Source organism: Magallana gigas, chromosome 2 (genome assembly GCF_963853765.1).
Source record: "Magallana gigas chromosome 2, xbMagGiga1.1, whole genome shotgun sequence".
Classification (NCBI taxonomy): domain Eukaryota; kingdom Metazoa; phylum Mollusca; class Bivalvia; order Ostreida; family Ostreidae; genus Magallana; species Magallana gigas.
The window spans coordinates 2,120,372-2,143,596 of NC_088854.1; the positions used below are offsets into that span (position 1 = coordinate 2,120,372).

General features: G+C 33.4%; 1 protein-coding gene across 8 annotated transcripts; it reads right to left on the reverse strand.

Moving 5' to 3' along the window:
* Nucleotides 1-18,767: 18,767 nt before the first annotated feature.
* LOC136269554 (uncharacterized) lies at nt 18,768-22,917 on the reverse strand. 8 transcript variants are annotated; one of them, XR_010710606.1, is made up of 4 exons: nt 21,999-22,917; nt 21,083-21,396; nt 20,849-20,890; nt 18,768-19,799 (listed from the first exon to the last, which is right to left on the reverse strand). XR_010710606.1 is itself a non-coding variant. In XM_066074479.1 (4 exons), the coding sequence occupies exons 1-2, from the start codon at nt 22,731-22,733 to the stop codon at nt 22,002-22,004; spliced, it is 522 nt and encodes a 173-aa protein (XP_065930551.1). In that variant the 5' UTR covers nt 22,734-22,911; the 3' UTR covers nt 18,768-20,890; nt 21,083-21,396; nt 21,999-22,001. The 8 variants fall into 8 exon arrangements, 2 of the variants coding, with proteins under 2 accessions (XP_065930551.1, XP_065930550.1); XR_010710603.1 differs by having other exon boundaries at nt 18,768-18,955; nt 19,341-20,890; XR_010710604.1 differs by adding an exon at nt 21,616-21,699 and having other exon boundaries at nt 18,768-20,890.
* Nucleotides 22,918-23,225: the final 308 nt, after the last annotated feature.

Sequence of the window (23,225 nt, forward strand, 5' to 3'; positions counted from 1 at the left end):
TTTGTGGATATGTAAACAAAGCTTTTGTTTACATTTTGAACGTAGAAGTGAGAATTCTAATTTTAGACCTAAAATGAATGTGTTAATCGTTAGGAACTGTTTATTTATGCTTAAAATGAATAAGAATATAGACAAATCACCTTGAAAAAGATTTTTTACTGGTATATTGAACCTATGTAAACAAAAACGGGGCACGAGCCATGTTTACATGACGAAGAATTGTGAGCCATGTATCTTGCTTAAAACTCATCAACAGGCACCCAAATTTCATTTGATCATTAGGAATGCATTCATAAAGCATTGTAAATAATAAAAACAAAAAATAAGATATGACCGAAATCGTGACCATGCCCCTTTAATAAATTTTGGCCAGCTTTGATAATTTTGCTTTTCGTTTTCACAAATACAATATGACCAGCCATACACAGCTCTTAATATACAATTTTCTGTCTGCAATAATTTAAACCAGATCTTAAACATTCGATATATACGAATAAGATATACAGGTAGACGCCCAGTCTCGAAATATAACATAGTTGTATTTGTAATTTTACGAACACCAAGCACAAAGCGTAAAAACTCAAGGTGGACCTTTTCCCTTGTGGGAACCCCAAACTTCACATCCATTATTTAACATTCTACACACATAAGTATCAAAAACAGAAAACAAAGTACAATGGTTTAAATAAAGCTGATTAATTGTTGATTTGAGAGCAAACATGGCATTGCGACTTTGTGCCGCTAATTGTTTTGGGTGGTAAAACATTTACCGGTATAATTGAACAACACCTAGATAAACAAACTGGTCTACAATTTCTAAATTTTCACCATTATAAAGCCATTTCTTGTTGGTGCGGTAATTCCCACCATTTCTAAAAATAACCACTTTGGTTTTAGATACATTTACATCAAGGTTCCATTCATTTGTATAGAACTGTAAAATATTCAACATGCTCTGTAGCTCATCAATTGATTTAGAACACAATACCATGTCATCAGCATACATAAAGACTTGGTAATTGCAGGTCAGTAGGGACAGTCCCTTTTCTTATAAATTCATTTTCAAGATCATTAACAAATAATACCAAAAAAATCGAAATGTATAACTGTAAAAAACACCGGTTGATCCAGGCAGGTTGTTCGTCAGAAAATATCGAAATCGTCGAAGAAGCTGCTGCTGTCCTACAGTTTTGTCTACACAATAAACAAGACGATGGAATAACCTTATTAGATGACAGGTACAACAGGAAGTACTTAGTTGTGGAATGTAAAGGTTTGTGAGTTTGAACACAATTATTTATCAATACTTCACAAAACTGTAAAAGTTCATCTGTGGTCATTACATTATGAACATGACTTGTAAGTTATTAAAAAGAGAATAAAGTACACCTTCTTGGTAATCTTAATGTTTAATGGATCTCAGATCTCAGGCTGTAAGTATTGAGACTAAACACTATTATGTTTTTAAAAACACAAAAATAATTATTCATGAATACATCAGCTAAATGAAAACCCATATTCACTTAATTTTACTTTTTCATGGCATGTACTTGGAATCTTTTTGAGAATTTATTATTAAATAGTATACGGCATTATCTTTGTATTTTAAATCTCTTGCTTTATTCATGTACGAGTACCGAATGTTTCATTCACATCAATAGTTCCTCAATCTTATTTACAGAAGATAATGTAAACATGTCGGTCTTACATTTTATCAACCAAAAACCGGTGGAGATTGTGTATAAGGATTACCTAGATATATGGAAAGGGTGCCATGTCCTACACGATTTCGTTGAAATGATCACTTTTGACGCAAAGAAAACCTTAATAGATTTCTTTGAAAAATACCCTCTGGAATATTACGAATTTCTACAGGAGGTAAAAACAAAAATCAGACGGATATCGCAACAATGCTCAAAATTAAATATAAAGATATCGCCCGCCTTGCTTAAAGAGACACAATCGTCTGAAAGCATGCAGGATTCAGTTTTTGGAACAGGACACAAAGACGACATTGAATTTATTGCAGACAAATGTGCAATTAAATCAGAACGGTTTCAGAATATGTTAACTGGAGCTGGAAGACGCATTGTAGACTATATAGAAAAACAATTGTTTACTAAATTTTCAGATATTAATCAAATCATTCTTGTTGGAGAATTTGCACTATCCCCGATTCTTCAAGACATTATCAAAACGTCATTTTCTGCGAAAAATGTCATCATTCCCTGTGAGGCAAATATGGCAGCAGTAAGGGGTGCTGTGTTTTTTGGACAAGGCCATGTATCAGTTGTAACAGATGTAAGTAAATTAAATTTCATTGAAGTGACATCTAAATCTTTTTTCTCCGATTGTTGTTTTAACATAATCATACATATACGAAAGAACCTTTCAGTAATTCTCGATTATCTTCATTTCGCTGTGAATTTTATATCTATTGAAGAATTATTAAATGAAATATATTGCATATAAATTTTGTAAGCCTTGTTTAATTTGTTGTCAAGTATTGAAAGTTCGGAAATGCCTTTGTGAATTTATTGTAATTTCCCTGCACATTTCAGGATTGTGAACTATTTAGAACTGGAAGTTAATATTGACTTAGCTTAGCATTTGAAATTTAAAAAAAATGGTTTTTATATCTTTTTTATGAAACTGTAGGCATTTTGGAATATATTATAATTCATTCGAAAAAAAAAATCTGAGATTCATATTTGAATTTCTTAGAATGGCATTTAAAACAAAAAAATGAAACTCTACTCTGCATAGTTCTTCAAAAAAAAAAATCAAGGGCGAATAAACCTATTTTAATCAAGCTATGGTAATTTAAGATTTGTTAGGATTCATATCTTTATATTTATATTTTAATAAAGAAAGTCATGTTTTATAAACTTAATTATTAATGTACCATTATTAGTTATTTATGAAGTAAATAACTGATATTTGTGAAAGTAATGACATCAATATCTTGATGACGTGTTTGTTTACTGTGTCAGGTTAGTAGGTGCATTAAGTTATAAAAGATTATAAAAATTGTTGTATGTTAGATTTAAAGATGTTAAAACGGATTTTCTTCTTCGTTTAGATTGTTCATAAATTGCAACATATATCTTTGAATAATGCACAAGTTGCGTTACCAAAGGCGATATCAAAGGAAAGAGGACTTCAGAAAAACATGACAGAGGATGAAAAATCAAACCTAAGTGAATACGAGGAAAGTTCTTAAATCTCTCTCTCTCTCTCTCTCTCTCTCTCTCTCTCTCTCTCTCTCTCTCTCTCTCTCTCTCTCTCTCTCTCTCTCTCTTTCCGATCATTTATTATACCAATAAAATGCTTTCTTTGGTGATTCATTCGAGATATGAAGGTAGCGAATTTTGCGGATTATGTCAATTTTTTCTGTAATTTTGCTACCTTCATAAACCGCATTATTAATGTAATTGCAAATTAAATCGAAACGGAAGTTTGTTGATAAGATTAAAATCAAAACAAGATCACGGAAGACACTTTATCTAGCTTTGATTCACTGATTCTACGCGCTTTATAGTCTGTCCCAAGATATGTTTGCCGCATAGTCTTAAATATTCGATATTTATAAATACCTCTCGATTCAGACGATGTTCATTCAAAAGTATGAAAAAACCAAGATTTCCCTTTTAAAAGGCACCCTTTAGCTTGTCAGGTTTCAATACATGGCTAAAAATAGAAAGTCTACGGGGATTTTGCATTGCATCAGCCATAATTAGGCCTGGGTGGTAACGTTGAAAAATTGTTCGAAGTATTCAAGGTGACTTCCGAATGGAGAACAGATGTTAACATTTCCCATTATGAATCTCCGTAAGAAAATCTGTTTTCGTTCCTGTAAAATTTTTACGAGGGAAACATGTAATGTGTGAATGAAGGTATCTTGGAAATTTTCCCTTTCATCGATTTCAATTGTACTTCTTTCACAGGTATGTGTATTTTTATTAAAAATCGTCCAAATGTGCAGCAAAATATCTTGGGAAAGACTATAGTGATGAATGTGTATTATATAATAAATACATATGTAGATAATTTCATTCTGGTTGAAACGTGGTATTTGTTTGGAAAGAAAAAATTTAGTTAAATATGTATAACATGGGCTGCGTTTTACAAAAGAACTTTAGACACAGTTGTGAATGTCTTTAGTCTCATGGATTGATTTTTAATAAACAAAACACCGTTAATTTACAATTATTTTGATTTCTATAATCATATCTTAATATAATTAAATTGAAACACTGAACAGTTTGTTATCAATAAGCATCCGTTAATAAGGTCGTAAGTCGTGAGTTCTTTTGTAAAACGCAGCCCTGATTTGCATGAGACACGTCACAGTACACCAAAGTAAAAAACGTACTATTTCCCTTGACTTAATGTTTGAATTTTGAACAGATCAATATTATTGATTCAATTTGTACAGAAAATTGAATTATAAGATATGAACTCAATATCTTCCCAACTTGTACTCATATAACCTAGGTTGGAGCAATTTACGCTTATTTTGAACTGCCCTAACCCAGGTTATACGAGTAAAACTTTGGTAGATATTGAGTTCATTTCTTAAATATACGGTGGATATCACTTATGGGATACATTTTTGGTATTACACCGTGAATTCTTTCCAAACATGACGTCATAATTAAGCATTACGAAGGTTTAGGCGGTTGATTGACGTAGGATGAAATGGTAAAAAAAATAATTCAGTTGAAAAGTGTTGAGTTGTGAATGTATAGTTTATGCTGATGTATTTTGTTTCATGAATTGATAAACATATATGCAAGAAAATGAAATGTTTGTTTGTTAATCTTTTAAGAATTTTTTTCCATGCTTAAAGTTGTTGACGTCTTGTAGTAAATGTGTGTTGTGTTTCAAAGAAAACAAAACTACTTTTTATTCTTACTTAAACATTCCTGAACGTTATGATTGCTTGTTGTATTGAAATATTGATGTGTTTATTCAAAGTATCAAGTTATTAGTTAGATTGTGTTAGATGTTAGATTTTGAGAATTTAAAAGGTTTGTTTCTTTTTCGTTTAGATTGTTCATAATATGCAACACACATCTTTGAATAATGTACACGTTGCGTTACCAAAAGCGATCTCAAAAGAAAGAGGATTACGGAAAAGCATGACAGACGATGGAAAACGAAGCCCGATTGAATCCAAGAAAAGTTCTCAACAAAAACTTTGTGTGATATTGTGATGAAAGATTGCAATTGCGTATGTAAAGTAAATGTACTTTATACATAAACATTCGTTCTCACATAAGCTGAAAATTTCAAGTGACATTTTTTCAATTGCACTTTGTTTTGTTAACAAAAAACTTTGTTTTGTTTGCAATTCAATTCAATTTCTTTATTCCAAATGACATACCTCTTATATCACTTATAAGGTGAATATTACAAAAATATAGGCAACAATGGACGGTCAGTCCTTACAAATCTTGCAGTTTGCGTACATTAATATGTTTACAGAATAATTTGTATTTGGAGAATGACATACAGGTTACTAAAAAATATACACACAAAAATAACACATAGGAATGTATAGTATTAATAATTGAAATCAGCAAATGGCACAATATAGTTCAAATCATTCTGAGTGTGAGGGCTTTGTAAATGAATTTTTCCTAAATTACACAACTCTTTGAAATTGTTAACACTTAGTAACTGCATTGGTTTGTACATGGATGGTTTACACCAGTAATACTTTTTTATAAGCTTTGATCGTAATGCGAAATACATTGGGCATACAAGTATAAAATGATATTCATCTTGAATGTCTGTAATACAAGTTTTATAAAATCTTTTGTCTCTTGATATATTTTTGTGTCGTCCTGTTTTAATAAGCATATTATGTGAGGACAACCTCATTTTGGAAATACATTTTTTGTACAACTTTGGTATTGATTTTTCTAAATAATATTGTAAGCAAAAATTAGGAACTAAGTGCTTGTAAATAAAACATTTTGTTTCTATTTGCATCTTGCCATGCAACGTTTGAATAAAGTTGTCTTCAAGTCTTTTTTGAATAATTGGTAGACAGATACGACTGTTAAAATTAATTTGACCATTCCACATGTAGCCAAGTCCCATATTATATAATTGGTCCTTAAAGGGGCATGGTGACGATTTTAGTCAAAAATTATTTTTTCGATTTTAATGTTTAAAATGTTTAATAGGCAACCAAAATTTGAATGTCATTTGTTGAGTTATAAGTGAGTTACAGAGCTTGCAATTTCTCGCTATGTAAACAAAGCTTTTGTTTACATTTTGAACGTAGAAGTGAGAATTCTAATTTTAGACCTAAAATGAATGTGTTAATCGTTAAGAACTGTTTATTTATGCTTAAAATGAATAAGAATATAGACAAATCATCTTGAAAAAGATTTTTTACTGGTAAATTGAACCTATGTAAAAAAAAAACGGGGCACAAGCCACGTTTACATGACGAAGAATTGTGAGCCATGTATATTGCTTAAAACTCATCGACAGGTACCCAAATTTTACTTGATCATTAGGAATGCATTCATAAAGCATTGTAAATAATAAAAACAGAAAAATAAAATATGACCAAAATCGTGGCCATGCCCCTTTAATAAATTTTGCCCAACTTTGATAATTTTGCTTTTCGTTTTCACAAATACAATATGACCAGCCATAAGCAGCTCTTGATATGCAATTTTCTGTCTGCAATAATTTAAACCAGATCTTAAACATTCGATATATACGAATAAGATATACGGGTAGACGCCCAGTCTCGAAATATAACATTAGTTGTATTTGTATTTTCGACGAACACCAAGCACAAAGCGTAAAAACTCAAGGTGGACCTTTTCAAAATCTTGTCCCTTGTGGGAACCCCAAACTTCACATCCATAATTTAAAATGCTACACACAGAAGTATCAAAAACAGAAAACAAAGTACAATGGTTTAAATAAAGCTGATTAATTGTTGATTTGAGAGCAAACATGGCATTGCGACTTTGTGCCGCTAATTGTTTTTGGGTGGTAAAAAATTTACCGTTATAAGTGAACAACACCTAGATAAACAAACTGGTCCACAATTTCTAAATTTTCACCATTATAAAGCCATTTCTCGTTGGTGCGGTAATTCCCACCATTTCTAAAAATAACCACTTTGGTTTTAGATACATTTACATCAAGGTTCCATTCATTTGTATAGAACTGTAAAATATTCAACATGCTCTGTAGCTCATCAATTGATTCAGAAAACAATACCATGTCATCAGCATACATAAGGACTTAGTAATTGCAGGTCAGTAGGGACAGTCATATTTCTTATAAATTCATTTTCAAGATCATTAACATATAATACAAAAAAAATCGAAATATATAACTGTAAAAAACACCGGTTGATCCAGGCAGGTTGTTCGTCAGAAAATATCGAAATCGTCGAAGAAGCTGCTGCTGTCCTACAGTTTTGTCTACACAATAAACAAGACGATGGAATAACCTTATTAGATGACAGGTACAACAGGAAGTACTTAGTTGTGGAATGTAAAGGTTTGTGAGTTTGAACACAATTATTTATCAATACTTCACAAAACTGTAAAAGTTCATCTGTGGTCATTATATTATGAACATGACTTGTAAGTTATTAAAAAAGAGAATAAAGAACACCTCCTTGGTAATCTTAATGTTTAATGGATCTCAGATCTCAGGCTGTAAGTATTGAGACTAAACACTATTATGTTTTTAAAAACACAAAAATAATTATTCATGAATACATCAGCTAAATGAAAACCCATATTCACTTAATTTTACTTTTTCATGGCATGTACTTGGAATCTTTTTGAGAATTTATTATTAAATAGTATACGGCATTATCTTTGTATTTTAAATCTCTTGCTTTATTCATGTACGAGTACGGAATGTTTCATTCACATCAATAGTTCCTCAATCTTATTTACAGAAGATAATGTAAACATGTCGGTCTTACATTTTATCAACCAAAAACCGGTGGAGATTGTGTATAAGGATTACCTAGATATATGGAAAGGGTGCCATGTCCTACACGATTTCGTTGAAATGATCACTTTTGACGCAAAGAAAACCTTAATAGATTTCTTTGAAAAATACCTCTAGAATATTACGAATTTCTACCGAAGGTAAAAACAAAATCAGACGGATATCGCAAAAATGCTCAAAATTAAATATAAAGATATCGCCCGCCTTGCTTAAAGAGACACAATCGTCTGAAAGCATGCAAGATTCAGTTTTTGGAACAGGACACAAAGACGACCTTGAATTTATTGCAGACAAATGTGCAATTAAATCAGAACGGTTTCAGAATATGTTAACTGGAGCTGGAAGACGCATTGTAGACTATATAGAAAACAATTGTTTACTCAATTTTCAGGTATCAATCAAATTATTCTTGTTGGAGATTTTGCACTATCACCAATTCTTCAGGACATTATCAAAACGCTATTTTCTGCGAAAAATGTCATCATTCCCTTGGAGGGAAATATGGCAGCAGTAAGGGGTGCTGTGTTTTTTGGACAAGGCCATGTATCAGTTGTGACAGATGTAAATAAAGTGAATTTTACTGAAGTGGCATTGGCATCTTTTTTTTTTCGATTGTTGTTTTAACATAATCATACATATACGAAAGAACCTTTCAGTAATTCTCGATTATCTTCATTATGCAGTGGGCTTCATATCTATCGAAGAATTATCTGTTGAATTATTTTGTGACAATTTGTGTTTAAAGGCCTGGAAATTCCCTCGTTTATAAACTGAACTTTGAAAAGATCAAGAGGCAGGACCGTGAAAATAACTTTATTTACAGTGTAAAGAAAACATATAAAGCTAATGCATACAACCCTCTCTAAACACACACACACTCATACACTCAATTCACACACGCAAATAGCTGAAAAATCACACAACGCATTCGCAAACAATATTAACAAAAAAATAAACTAACCCCCTATATACCCCCCAACATATATAAACAGAACTAGACTCTTGTTGCTATAGCAACAAAAAGGTCTTCCGTTCCTTATGTATTAATCTGTTCAAAACATCCATTTATCTTGTAAACAGAAAATGGATATGATATAGAATGTACAGGAATTCCCAAAAAATAAACAAAACAAAAAGACAAAATGTCAATCTTTGAGTACTTTTGTGACGACCGGAAGTTAAGCCGGATCATACAGAACATAGTAAACATATCTTCATACATTGTTTTGTCTTTCCTTAAAGTTTGGATGTTCAAGTTTTTGTTAATTTGTTGTTAATATCATGTTGAGAAATGGTTTTTGTCTCGGGACCGGAAGCGAACAAATGGAAGTGATTAAAGAAGTTGAAAGTACATATTTTAGTACATTTACCTACGATACGTTACTGTTCATCACATTGAGTAAAATGTTTAAAAAAATCTAAAGTTAAAAATAAAAAAAATTCTGTTGCTTGAACGCTTCGTAGTGAGAACCGGAAGTGACGTACGACTAAATGAAACCCCTTAAACACATGTTCAATCAGATGCCCATTATCCAAACAAATTTTGTGTCTTGATCGCTCACAGTTTCTGAGATCTTGCGGGTACTTTGGTTTTAAAAAAGAAGGCTACCTGAGATATTTGAGATGTCTCACCGGAAGTAGAACTTTTTATCTGTAGATGCTGTTGTATTTTTATAGCTCAAATGTTATCCCATGCTAAATAACTAACATGTTTTTTAAAAAATCAAAATTGGGTTTACTTTCTATGTCGACCGGAAGTTACGCCGGATAAAAAAAAATAGCGTTAACACATGTACAAACATAAGTCTATCATCCTACAAAGTTTGGTTGTTCTTGTCGTCACCGTTTTAGAGATCTCGTCGAAATAAAGTTTTTAGTCTCGGAACAGGAAACGGACAAACGGAAGTGCTCAGTGAAAATTCAATTTATTATTTCTTGTTTACTTGCCTATCTCATATTAGTATTTATCAAAGTAACTGAAACTATCGAATGAAAACACTTAAACGTATAGTCAGCTTGATTTGTTTGAACTCTTTCGGTGTGGACCGGAAGTGACGGTCGACAAAATGAAACTGGTTAAATACATCTTCAATCGAATGTCTATTATCCGTGAAAGTTGTGTGCTTTGATCACTTTTAGTTTCTGAGATCTCGTGGGTACAAAATGTGTTTTAAAAAAGCTACCTGAGATAATTGAGATATCTCACTGGAAGTAGAATTTTTTTGTTGATATAACATCGCATAGATAACCTATGTATAGATTCATACTTATATATTTATTATTTTGAAAACGAATTTAATGCGTAAAAATAATTATTTTTGAAGTGCTTCCGGTGACAACCGGAAGTTACGCCGAACAGAACAAGATAGTTTAAACACATCTACAGATATAGGTCTATCATCCCACAAAGTTTCGATGTCCAAGTGCTTGCAAATTCTGAGATCTCGTGGGAACAAGGTTTTTTGCCGCGGGACAGGAAACGGACGACCGGAAATGATTTTTGAAAAAATGGAAAAAACACCTCGAAATATTATCATTCCCTATCATCCCTGAAAATTTCAGGAAAATCCATCAAGCCATCTCTGAGAAATTCTGCCGACAAAAAAGGGGGGAAAAAAGAAAAAACATTACAATCACTATAAGGTCTTCCGTTGAAAACGGAAGACCTTAATAAATAACCCTACTTTGGCTGATGTCACTTATAAATACTAAGTCCGGACAATGCTTTTGAGAAGTTGTATTTTAATAAATAATTTCACGCGCAGCAGGTACGTGCATAGTTGAGACCACAATTCATGTTCATCATTGGTGGTAAGGATACTTCACACGTTCATGTATATCGCATAAACTGGTACATGTGCGTAGACACACTGTCATGTAAACCAAACCTTTCGTCACGGATGTTACTGGACCATATCACCAGCTCATATAGTGCCCGTGCGTCCGCGTGTGTCACATGTCCCACGTTGACTATGGGTCCACTATGGTTAGCTTGTCGTTGTCCTGCACCCACAGATGATACCGTCATGTATATAACCGACCACACCCACTCAGCTAGTCACCTAAAATTCAATTCATTGTCGGGTCCTCAGTGAAAATGTCAACACTACACTGTTCAAATACACACATTATATTCAACCGTCGGGCTACCATATTTTAAATTCTTATACAAACAAACAAAAATGTCATAAAACACTTAGCAAAAGATAATATAGATATATAGACAATATAGATACTTAAGTATGCGCATTCTAAATTGAAATGATAATGAAAAATACTTCTCACTTACTGCTGTTCTCTCTCAACACGGTTTATCGTACTTTCACCACACAGGAATTCTATTCAAACACTCCACACAGGATTAGACATAGGCCACACAGGTCCTAAGACATATTGTCAAGCTCCACGAAGGTTCATACAGAGAGACACACCTTCTCTCATCAACGACCTGGCCGGTGTAACGAAGAATATTGACCCGGGTTGAAAATTGACCCGGGGGTCATTTTTCAACGTTGAATATTGACCCGGGGGTCATTTTTCAACGTTGAAAATTGAGACCAAAATCGTGAAATTTATACCCGGGGTCATTTTTCAACGGTATGAGAAAGATTTTTTCTAAACTCTGATGACATCGACACGTTGAAAATTGATCCTGTTGAGAATTGACCCCAACCCTAGAGTTTTTATCTGAACTGGAACTTACTCTATACGGTTTAAATGTACCATCATGCACATAATTGAAAGTTTTAGTTTTAGAATGTTCATACTGTCTGATACATATGCGTACGGGCTAATTTCTTTTAGGTTGATAGGTCCAATTAATTATTTAATTTTGAGACTGAAAATATGATATCCATTTATTATTACTATACTATGTAAATAAAGCTAAGAAGATGACCGTTTGCTTCGGAATGGAACATGCGAGTAGGGCTAGAATACTTTTTGACATAGATGACATGTTTTTTATTCCCTAATGTGACAGAATTTTAAGTTTCAACTTGTCACCATCTCTGATAAATATATCTAACAAATGTATTGCCCGTTATTGTCACTTTTAAGGCAATTCAACAGAGCTCTATTCGACAGACATCTGGCGTTGTATTTTCTAATAATTGAAAATATAACCTATATACTGTTTTATTGAGTAAAGGGAATATATATTTATATCAAGACAAAAGGATATAATGTCAGATACCTATGCTTAATTTGAAGAAGTCAGCACCTCTGACAAAAAAATAAATGAATGGTGGTCATATTTTTACCTTTTTTATGTATACTGTATTATACATATATACTTAACAATAATTTTTCATAAACTTGCCGGATTAACTTTATTGAAGCACCATCCAATTTTCTGTATATGCAGAGTCATAGTTCTTTTTAAAAAATGCAATTAATTTCTATCATTTTGAGTTTTCAATTTCATTAATTACCAGTAAATTAGAAACACAGGCAACTGACGTAATATATTTCCTCAAAATTAAAAACATATAGCATACAGCAAAAATGTAATCAATTTTTTAAAAAAGTAGGTTTGCATCTAAATATACAGTCGGAGGATTGTTGATCTAATTATGTTAATGGTATACATGAAAAGGCATGCAACAAGTTGAATATATTAAGATTATTCAAGCATACAATTGATATATAAACACTTGTTAAAATTCGGCTTTTATCAGACCTAGACTGGAATATGGTGATATTGTTTGGAGCAGCTGTATCAAGGAAAATCCGAATTGCTTTAACATGTACAAATTGAAGTAACCAGGACAGTGACAGGGATCAGAGTTAATTCTTCTAAAATCATTTTATATTGTGAGCATAAATTGGAAACCTTACAATCTCGAAGGGATAAACATAAACAAGAGGCCCATGGGCCACATCGCTCACCTGAGGAACAAGCTGTATGATAAAATCAGCTCAATGGAGTCATAATACAAACTATCTGGACAATGTACAATAATTCATGTAAATCCTGTATAAATAAAATCCATTTTCCCCTGGATATTCTTATGTTTATAATCATTAGTCCCTTTTCTAACAGGATGATTTTATAGTCATATCATATGTTGAGTATTGCAGATCTAAAAAAGATCCCTAACAATAGTTTATATTTGGGATATTAACGTACATCAAACTCTGAACCTTCTCGTGAGGCCAAAGAATTGTCCTGGGGCCAAAGTCTTAACAATTATAAAGAATCATCTGGCTGATTAGTTTCTGAGAAGATTTTTAAAGATTTACCCTATATATTCCTTTGTTAAACTTTGACCCCCCCCCCATTGTGGCCCCACCCTACCCCTGGGGATCATTATTTTCACAACTTTGAATCTACACTACCTGAGGATGCTTTCACACAAGTTTCAGCTTTCCTGGCTAATTAGTTTCTGAGAAGAAGATTTTTAAAGAATGACTCTGTTTATTCCTATGTAAAACATAAACCTCCCAGTGTGGCCCAAACCTACCCCCAGGGGTCATGATTTTCACAAATTTGAATCTACACTACCTGAGTATGCTTCCACACAAGTTTTAGCTTTCCTGGCTAATTAGTTTCTGAGAAGAAGATTTTTAAAGATTTACTGTATATAATCATATGTTAAACTTCGATCCCCCATTGTGACCCCAACCTACCCCCAGGGGTCATGATTTTCACAACTTTGAATCTACACTACCTGAGGATGCTTCCACATAAGTTCCAGCTTTGCCGGCGAATCAGTTTCTGAGAAGAAGATTTTTAAAGATTTACTGTATATATTCCTATGTTAAACTTCGATCCCCCATTGTGGCCCCGCCCTACCCCCGGGGGTCATGATTTTCACAACTTTAAAATTTACACTACCTGAGGATGCATCCACACAAGTGTCAGCTTTCCTGTCTGATTAGTTTCTGAGAAGAAGATTTTTAAAGATTTACTGTATATATTCCTATGTAAAACGTCGATCCCCTATTGTGGCCCCACCCTACCCTCGGGGGTCATGATTTTCACAAATTTGAATCTTCACTACCTGAGGATGCATCCACACAAGTGTCAGCTTTCCTGGCCGATTAGTTTCTGAGAAGAAGATTTTTAAAGAATTACTTTTTATATTCATATGTTAAACTTCGACCCTCCATTGTGGCCCCACCCTACCCCCAGGGGTCATGATTTTCACATCTTTGATTCTACACTACCTGAGGATGCTTCCACACAAGTTTCAGCTTTCCTGGCCGATTAGTTTCTGAGAAGAAGATTTCTAAAGAGTTACTCTATATATTCATGTTAAACTTCGACCCCCCATTGTGGCCCCATCCTCAGGTGAGCTAAAAAGGTTAAGTTTACAATTCAATAAGTGGGTTTCTGGAAGAACAGATTTTGAAAATTTTCGTAATAAATATTGACAATTTTTTATACTTTTTTAATCTTTAGCTTTTAAGATCTGTGTACAAACATAAAATTGTGAGCAAATCTCTGTATCTTGCTTATAATTCGAAGCTTAACACTCAAATATGGTTAGTAAATAGAAATTGTAAACAACATGCACTACATGTATAACAAATAAAGAACACAATTTATTTTTTCGAAATGAATCATATATATATACATGGATATACCTACATATTTCCGTAAGCGATATCAAACTCTATTTAAACTGAATAAACTAGAGAAAATGCCAAGCATCTCAACAAAACCTATTGCATTAATCTACCATTACGCAAAAGATAATGCCGAATTACCGATAGAATGAATTGTATTTCAGTACCCCTACATCAGATTTTGCTTAATTTGCGCAGGTAAACAGTTAACGTAACTGTTTGATTTACCGAAGTCTCTGATTGATTTGATACGTAAAAATCACGAAATACAGACGATAGTTTCCAGGTTACAAAGCATGAATAATGAAAACGAAACGAAAATCAGAACAAGCTAACACCAACGTCATGTGTGAAAACTGTCAACGCATTGAAATATTTAGCCTCAATTTACTTCACAAAATCGGCACCAATATATTTTTCATGTTTAAAAACTTCTCTTCATACGCGAACTGTTGCACAACAAGCAAATTCATCGTAGTCAGATCGACCCTTTTTCGTTTAATGTCATGGCTGCTTTAAACAAAGAACCTCGTTTTAGAAGTATGGAATACGAGTCTTGGTAAAATGGGTATGCAAACCCGGGCCGTGGCAAAATAAATGTCGGGGCAGATCGGCAATCTTCAATTCCAAATACGCATTATTTTGCAGCAATATCTACAGCGAATACAAATATACTAGTCCATCAAATATCCTGAAATTTTAATGAGATTGGCAGATTAATAACTGCCAATCTTTTGTTTTGCCCAGGCCATGTCTTGCCTACCCATTTTACCGGATGCCGAGCCCGATTGAAACACGCCTTTCCTTTATTATTATTTTCGCAATAACTTCGATTTGAAACAAAATTACCCCTTAATTTTTGCAATTTATATTTTCCTTCCCATAAGGATAATTTATGCTAAACTACGTTGAATTTGCCTCGGTAGTTCTTGAGAAGAAGATTTTTAAAAATGCACCCCCCTTTTTCTACAGTTTCAAGGTTTTCTCCGCTTTGAATACAGATCGGACTTTAATTTTTGCAATTTATATTCGCCCTCCCATTAGGATGCTTTGTGCCAAATTTGGTTGACATTGGATAAGCAGTTTTAGAGAAGAAGTTCAAAATGTAAAAAGTTTACAGTCGGACAGACGGACAGACGGACGGACGGACAGACGGACGACGGACTAAATGTGATCAGAATAGCTCACTTGAGCTTTCAGCTCAGGTGAGCTAACAAACTATATTCTCCAAGATTATAAATGGTTTAGCACCACAAGATATGTTAGATTGAATTCAATCATATTTTCTAGCTGAACATACATATAATCTTAGGTCGAATGAGCTTTTTTACTATCTACCACTATATACTTATTACAATAGCTTTGCTCCGTCTACATGTAAATTATGGAATAATCTTCATGCAGGAAAGAAAATTTCATCAACTTTATCTTTCTTTAAGTCAAAACTTAAAAAACAAAATATACCTAAAGCTTACAAAAATTTCAGTTAAGGCAATAGGAAATATTATTTTACGTCAATTAAGGAATAAAGCTAGTAAAGCTTTCTTTAAGGATTTTTTAAACTGATGGGAGTCGATGTTTATAGTGTAGGTCTGAATCTGAAGGAAATGTGATTTTTCCCCCTGGATATCCAAGATATACTCAACAAAGAGACGAACTTTTTAAACAACTTATTGACATTAGTGTTCCTTTTTATATGAACTATATGCTTTATAGTAGTTCTGATTTTTCATATAGATAAAATTGTTTCCCCATGTTTATATTTATATTAGAGCTCCAAAGCGTTTTTGATTCTCTTAGGTTACACGGTTTAAACCCATTTAAGTATTATACATGTATATTTACTTAATATATAGTTCCCTTTTATTAACTGTTCTTTTCAAATGGGCTGGATCATGAAAATGTCATTCTTATGTTTGTATCCCTGCAAGTATAAATGAAGGTGATTGGTTTGTTAATGTAGGTGTGAGTCAACATGTCTACCAACAATATGTCATACAATCATATATGATAAATATTCAGATAATTATTTAATATACAAGTATCCCCTGTCTTATATGCACATAACATCAATTATATTCTGTAAACTTGTAATACTATATTCTTATGACTATAGATAATTTCTTTTTGACTTTATATGTTTGAAAGAGTTTACATAGGCTATGACTCTTATCCAATGTATTCAATAATTTGAACATTCCGTTCAATAAAACACGTTTAAATTGAATTAATAATGTAGGTGGCTGTGATAGGAAGGTCAACCATCTACTCCAACGCTGTTGTATGATCTACTACTACATATTTCTATTCAAAAAATGCAATTTACCTATTTTTTGACGAAAACAATTACTGTTAGTATTTATGATAAATTTTTGTAATCAAAGCAATTTAGAAACTAATAAAGCAAAATTATTTTATTGTCATCCTGTACAAAAATTAGGTTGCTAACTTGCTACAGATTCCATGCCTAAAAAAATCAGCGATTTGATGATATTTAGCTACCCTAGTAACTACGTAACAAATAAAATTTAAAAAAAAATGGCTTTCAAGATATAGTTACTACAGCATTGTTCATGAAAGAGTACATGTTAGCATATCATCATTTTGTACACTGTTATTGGCTGGATAGGTGTGAATACAAAATTCAGATAATCACAGTTTTAACAAACTGAGTAGGTGCGAGCACAAAAATCTCAATATGACATACTCTAAATTTTGTATTTGCACACACCAAGAAAATCTACAATGAACAATATCAAAGTTTCAATTTACTGAGTGAACGTAAAACCAAAATTAAACAATATGATGTATTGTAATTTTTAAAATATTTACATTTGTAAACTTCTTCAGCGAATTCAAAAAATGGAGTTTAACTACATTGAATATGTTAACGTGTAATTATGTATATGTCAAGGGGTAGCTGATATATAATATTCTGGGCTACATTTGGGAACACTTAAGAACTCCAAGGCCTTTTGTGGAAATGAACTGAATATTTATGGTTGTATTTGTATATCGAATAAATGGTTTCCTCAAGTACAGCTAGGTGATCTATAATCATATACAATTATAATATTACTAAAACACTCTCATTCTCTACATTCACTCATTAAATTTATCTTTAATTAAATAATATTTAAATTACACATATTTGATTAAAATAACTCACCAAGTATAACAGCAATATGAACTAAGATAATAGTCGGGTTGACAAGCTATGAAGTTTCATAATTCAACCGTCTGTCTTTGGTGGGGTCGTGATATTAAATCAAAGTTCGTGCTAAAAATTCGATAATGCAAACGGACATGCGCACTCACTCACTTAAACCCGAAAAACCAGTCTAACACACCCATTCATTCACTGATCCACCCGCAAAACGTAACCACGTGACCTCCCGTACTACTATCATACTATGAATGATTGTATGAATGAATCACCCCTGCGAATGTGTTCGGAATGTTTTCTTTATCGTTGCTAAGTATGTAATTAATCCAGAGGTGCTCGAATGAAAGTTCACGAGACTTCACCGAGATATGTTTAGTTCCTGTGTAATTTCGAGCGGAAGTATAAGTGCTCGAATAATATTTTCAAAATACGTTTATGTTCTAATTCGAACTATCTCAAACGAACATAAAATATTTACAACCTTATTCAATCATAACAACACTGATTATGGGTAAGTGCTCCAAGACTAGCGTATTTATTCAATAAAATACATAGATACCGCGTTAATATATGTCGAATTCTTGGGACAAAACTCATTATCTGCAACAGAAATATTATAGCATTATGCATTTTATTAATATTTTGTGCAATCAAACCCAATACATGAATGATTATGTATAAGTGGGTGGGCGGGTGGGTGCAAAGCGTGTAAACAGCGCTAAGTCTTGAGCTCGAATAACTTAAAATCACAAAGCATACCAGTCATGCCCTAATAACTGGTCTAACCAGTATTACTACGCGTAAACCACCCTTAGTAAACAAACTATAAATAGCAAACCACGTGCTCGATAAAACGTTGTTATATCTTTCAACCTGAATTAAATATATTTATGTTCTAATTCGAACTATCTCAAACGAACATAAAATATTTACAACCTTATTCAATCATAACAACACTGATTATGGGTAAGTGCTCCAAGACTAGCGCATTTCGAACGTAACAAAGAAAGGGGAAAAGAAAAACTGTAAGTTATATTTATTATTGAACACATTCAAATATTCAATGACTGAGACACAGACATCAATGATTTTACATTTTCATGAACATAACCGTCTTTTGCGTTGTCAGAGCGCCACCTGCCGTGCTTCTTAAACAGTCTGTCACTCACACCAGCATTAGCAGCCGCAGTAGCGCCCCCTGACCTTAAACTGTGAAGACCAAGTTTGGACTTATCCACACCAACACTTTCCAAAGCATTAAGTAATAATTCCCTTGCTCTACTATAAGACAATGGTCCAAAATTTCTTAATTTATATTTACCAGATTTTTTACAAAATGATAACGCCCTGAAAATAAAACAATCAGAATCCGAAGCAATGTCAGCAATTTTCAAATACAATTGTAACATACCATACGGACAAGTAACATTATTTGTTTTAGAAACTATTACATTACTCCCAGTCTTATATTTATCTGTTTTACTCTTAGAGATATACAAAGAAAGATGGTCCTCATAAAATGTAATGTCAGAGCGTTTTAAGTTGACCAGTTCTGAAAAACGTTAAAAAGCTGCATAACTTAATAGACACATACATGAAATTCGAATGTCTGGTAAACTGCTACTTCCGGTCCCGTAACGATTCACTATTTGCTGTAAAATTTCAGAAGTTATTGGTTCTTTCTTGGTAACAGGTTTAGCACTTAAGCGGCGAGCTCCCTCCAAAACTGAAACGACTAATGATGAATGACAAGGATTTTGTGTTCCTGAAATTTCATGAGCCCAAGAAATGGCATAAAAGGCTTCATTAACTTTTGCAACAGAGTTAAATTGTTTTGATAAATTAATCAAATATATGGAAACGTTGAAATCAGAAGCAGGGAAGTGTTGCACTTTAGGACTTTGCGAATAACACCACTTTATCCATGAATTAAAGGCATACCGATATTTACTAAAAGTACTTTCAGATTTGGAATTTTCACAGAAGAACTTCAGGTCCGCCAAATTTTCCCCCGATGTCTGAATTGAGGCCCATCTTCCTGTTTGGAAAACATCTGAAAAATGTAAACACGGAAACATTTGTTAGTCCCTCACATTATTTTATTTCAAATTTGACCATGTCGCTCTGTCCATAACAGGGACCATGTCAAAAACAAATTCCAAGACCATGTCACTAATGCCTAATGCTCTTAGGACCGTGTCTTACACAATATCATCTCATCAGTCGTCATTCTGCAATAGCATAAAATATATGCAACAGATACATACAAATGCACAATTCAAGCATCTAACCACGTCACTCAGTACAACAGTACTAGGACCATGTTCAAATCTGCTCATACAGAACAAAGTTTAACAGCCAATAAAGAACCATGAAATTTTTCAGTCCCAAATATACAGTTCTTAGACGTGCCTCTGCACAAAATACCTCTTACATCATTAAACTGAATAACATCTGTAACATAACTTCTATATGTCATATCCGGTCCAAAAATCATAGACCAAAACGGCGCCGATGGCCAATAAGGAACGATCAAAGTACCTCGTGATCTGCAATACATAAGATGCCTTAAACTTCTCATGACTAAATGAATAGGTGGCACTAGCCAATTATTATCTGAACTCCAATCTTGAGAAAAACAATCAACTGCATCAGTACCGGGATTCCAGAACAAAGAGTTAAATCTAGGTAATTTCTTATTAAGATAATTTGCAAATCTGTCCACTGTATAAGGGCCCCACATATTTTTCATAAATTCAAAAAATTCATCAGATACAGACCAATCATCGTAATCCACTTATTTACTTAAATAATCTGCCGTTTCATTCATTTCTCTGGGAATCCATGCAATATCTAACGAAATTTTTCTCTGCAAACACAAATGAAAAATAGAAAGAGCAATTACATGTAAATCATTTTTCGTGCTACCACTTTGGACGATTGAAACACAATTTTTACTGTCAGTCAATATTTTCACAGACTTCCCACTAAGGTTTTCTTTGTACGAAAATAAAGCAAGCTGAATTGCCTTAAGTTCTCGCCAGGTGGAACTTTGTGCACTCTCTACTTCTGAAAAATTACTGTGAAAGTACTTGTGTGTACCTGATAATTGACATACAGCTCCTGCAGCTACTGAACTAGCATCTGTGCATAAAATAGCAATTGATTTAGAATAATCTTTCATAAAACGACAGTTATACATGTCCAAATTCTTCGACCAGAACGAAAGTTTTTGCAAAAACTCATGTGAACTATCAAATCTAATCAAACTATCCCATGCAAATCGGGACTCGATAATTTCATAACACTTTCTTGTCATAAATCTACTAATGTTACCGATCACTGGTCCCATAGAAATAACCTTGCCCGTAAACTGAGCCAATTGTCTTGCAGTAATTTTTGGTAATCTATGAAACAAATCTGCTAAAGTGCTCTTACAATCTTGTATACGTCTCTCAAAAACCCAACATTTTCTAAGGAATCTTTAACGAAAAGGCTATCAGATACCCCTTTCTCGTATGATTCAGCCAATCCCAGGCCATCGTCTAAATACAACACAATGTTGACACCCGACTGCCTCCAGTATCTCACCATTGGTCGTAAACACTTTGTAAAAATGTAAGGTGCCGAAGAAAGACCGAAAGGCAAAACTGTAAATACATAAAATAAATTATTCCAAGAAAAACCCAAAAAAGTTTGTTGTGCTGAGCAAATATCTATATGATGATAACCAGACTTAAGGTCAAATTTAAACATATGAAACCCTTTTTGAAAATATTGCAATGCTATTTTCCAGTCTTCAAATTTCACTTTGTCTCTTCTTACAAACTTGTTCAAAACACTCAGATCAAGGATTAACCTCTTCTCACCAGAACTGTTCATTGCTACACTTAGCGGATTTACCACAACAGGTATGAAAGGAACTTGTATAATACAACTTGAAAGTAACAATTCTGAAACAGTGTCAGAAACAAATTCAGCATTGAGTATGGCAGACTTATTATTTTTCATGTACATTTCTTTTGGTGGCATAATAAATGGAATTACATAGCCAGTGCTAATAGTACTGATAATGAAGTCAGATGCATTTATACTCTTCCAAAATTGTACTGCATTTCTTAACCGATGCTTTACACCTTTAGAATCTCTAAAGCTTTCTAAATTTTTCAAATAGATTTGATGTTAAGATATGATATCATTTTCTTTCAAATTACAGAAACTTTCATAAGCCATGAAATCAAAATCGTCATACTTATCATTTACTAACTGATCCCGAACCGCTTGACTGATTGGCGGCGCTGAACAGGGGACAGTGTTTCCTCCAGTGCCCGACTGACTTGCAGTGGAAACAGATGTCGTAGGAAGATGGTTCACGGCGTTTCCCGAAGCCACGAAAAAGCTGCTGTTGACTTCCAGCAGCAGCGGAAGGAATACTGCCAGTAGCAGGCTGAGGAGCGCTGTAGCCGGAAGGGCGTGGTTTGTATGGCTGGAACCTCTTCTTCTCTTTAATAGCACGCAAAGCTCTGTTTTCTGCCTGTCGTAGTTTTTTGTCATCGTCCGAATCAGAGGCGATGTCGTTGTGCTCATATTGATGAACTGTGGCCCACCCTGCTGGAGAATTGTCTGCTATACGGATAAGTTTATTTCGTTTAGACAACTTTGTTATGATGCTATCGAATGCTTCACACTCACTCTTAGATTTTACTTTTTTCTTTAACTTTTGCAAATCTACGATGATTTCTTCATTGAATTCAAACTGTATTTTATTGCCCGGACTCTTTAATGAAGACGCTATGTCTTTTTTAAGTTTTTTCTCTAAATCAATTTCTCTACCTTCTTGGCTGTCCAAAAGCTCCTTCTTGAACGAGTTTAGCGAAGAATCCAAGTAACACTTAAATAGGTTGAAAGTGTCCGTTATATCGGCGGCTGGAGTTGAAGAACTCTTGTCGGTGTCCCCGCCCAACAAAACGCTATCAGAGTCCGACATTGCAAAGCGTGTAAACAGCGCTAAGTCTTGAGCTCGAATAACTTAAAATCACAAAGCATACCAGTCATGCCCTAATAACTGGTCTAACCAGTATTACTACGCGTAAACCACCCTTAGTAAACAAACTATAAATAGCAAACCACGTGCTCGATAAAACGTTGTTATATCTTTCAACCTGAATTAAATATATAAGTACTGGTCGTTTTTCATATCATATCCTACTTTGACTTATGTTAATACATAAAAATCTTTTAAGATATATGTCTTATTTCACCATCTAGCGGTTATCTATACTAAACGATAATATTCAGAACAGAGTTATCGTTCGTGTTCAACCACGTGTTAAGTGGTTGAAAATATAACCATTGGGTTGATTAATAAAATCATAGCCATGTTTGATGCTTGTGGTGTGCAATACCATGTTTTTAAATAAACAATGGGTGTCTGTTTTTCATAAAAACTTTGTATATCGAGCCATTTTCAAGAGACATT

Bases quoted from the DNA above. Each gene is read 5' to 3' on its own strand.
- LOC136269554 (XM_066074478.1), bottom strand. From the start codon at position 22,733: ATGTCGGACTCTGATAGCGTTTTGTTGGGCGGGGACACCGACAAGAGT. The intron at 22,373-22,579 runs GTAGAGAAATTG...TTATCCGTATAG, and splicing joins GCTTTTGGACAGCCAAGAAG to CAGACAATTCTCCAGCAGGG.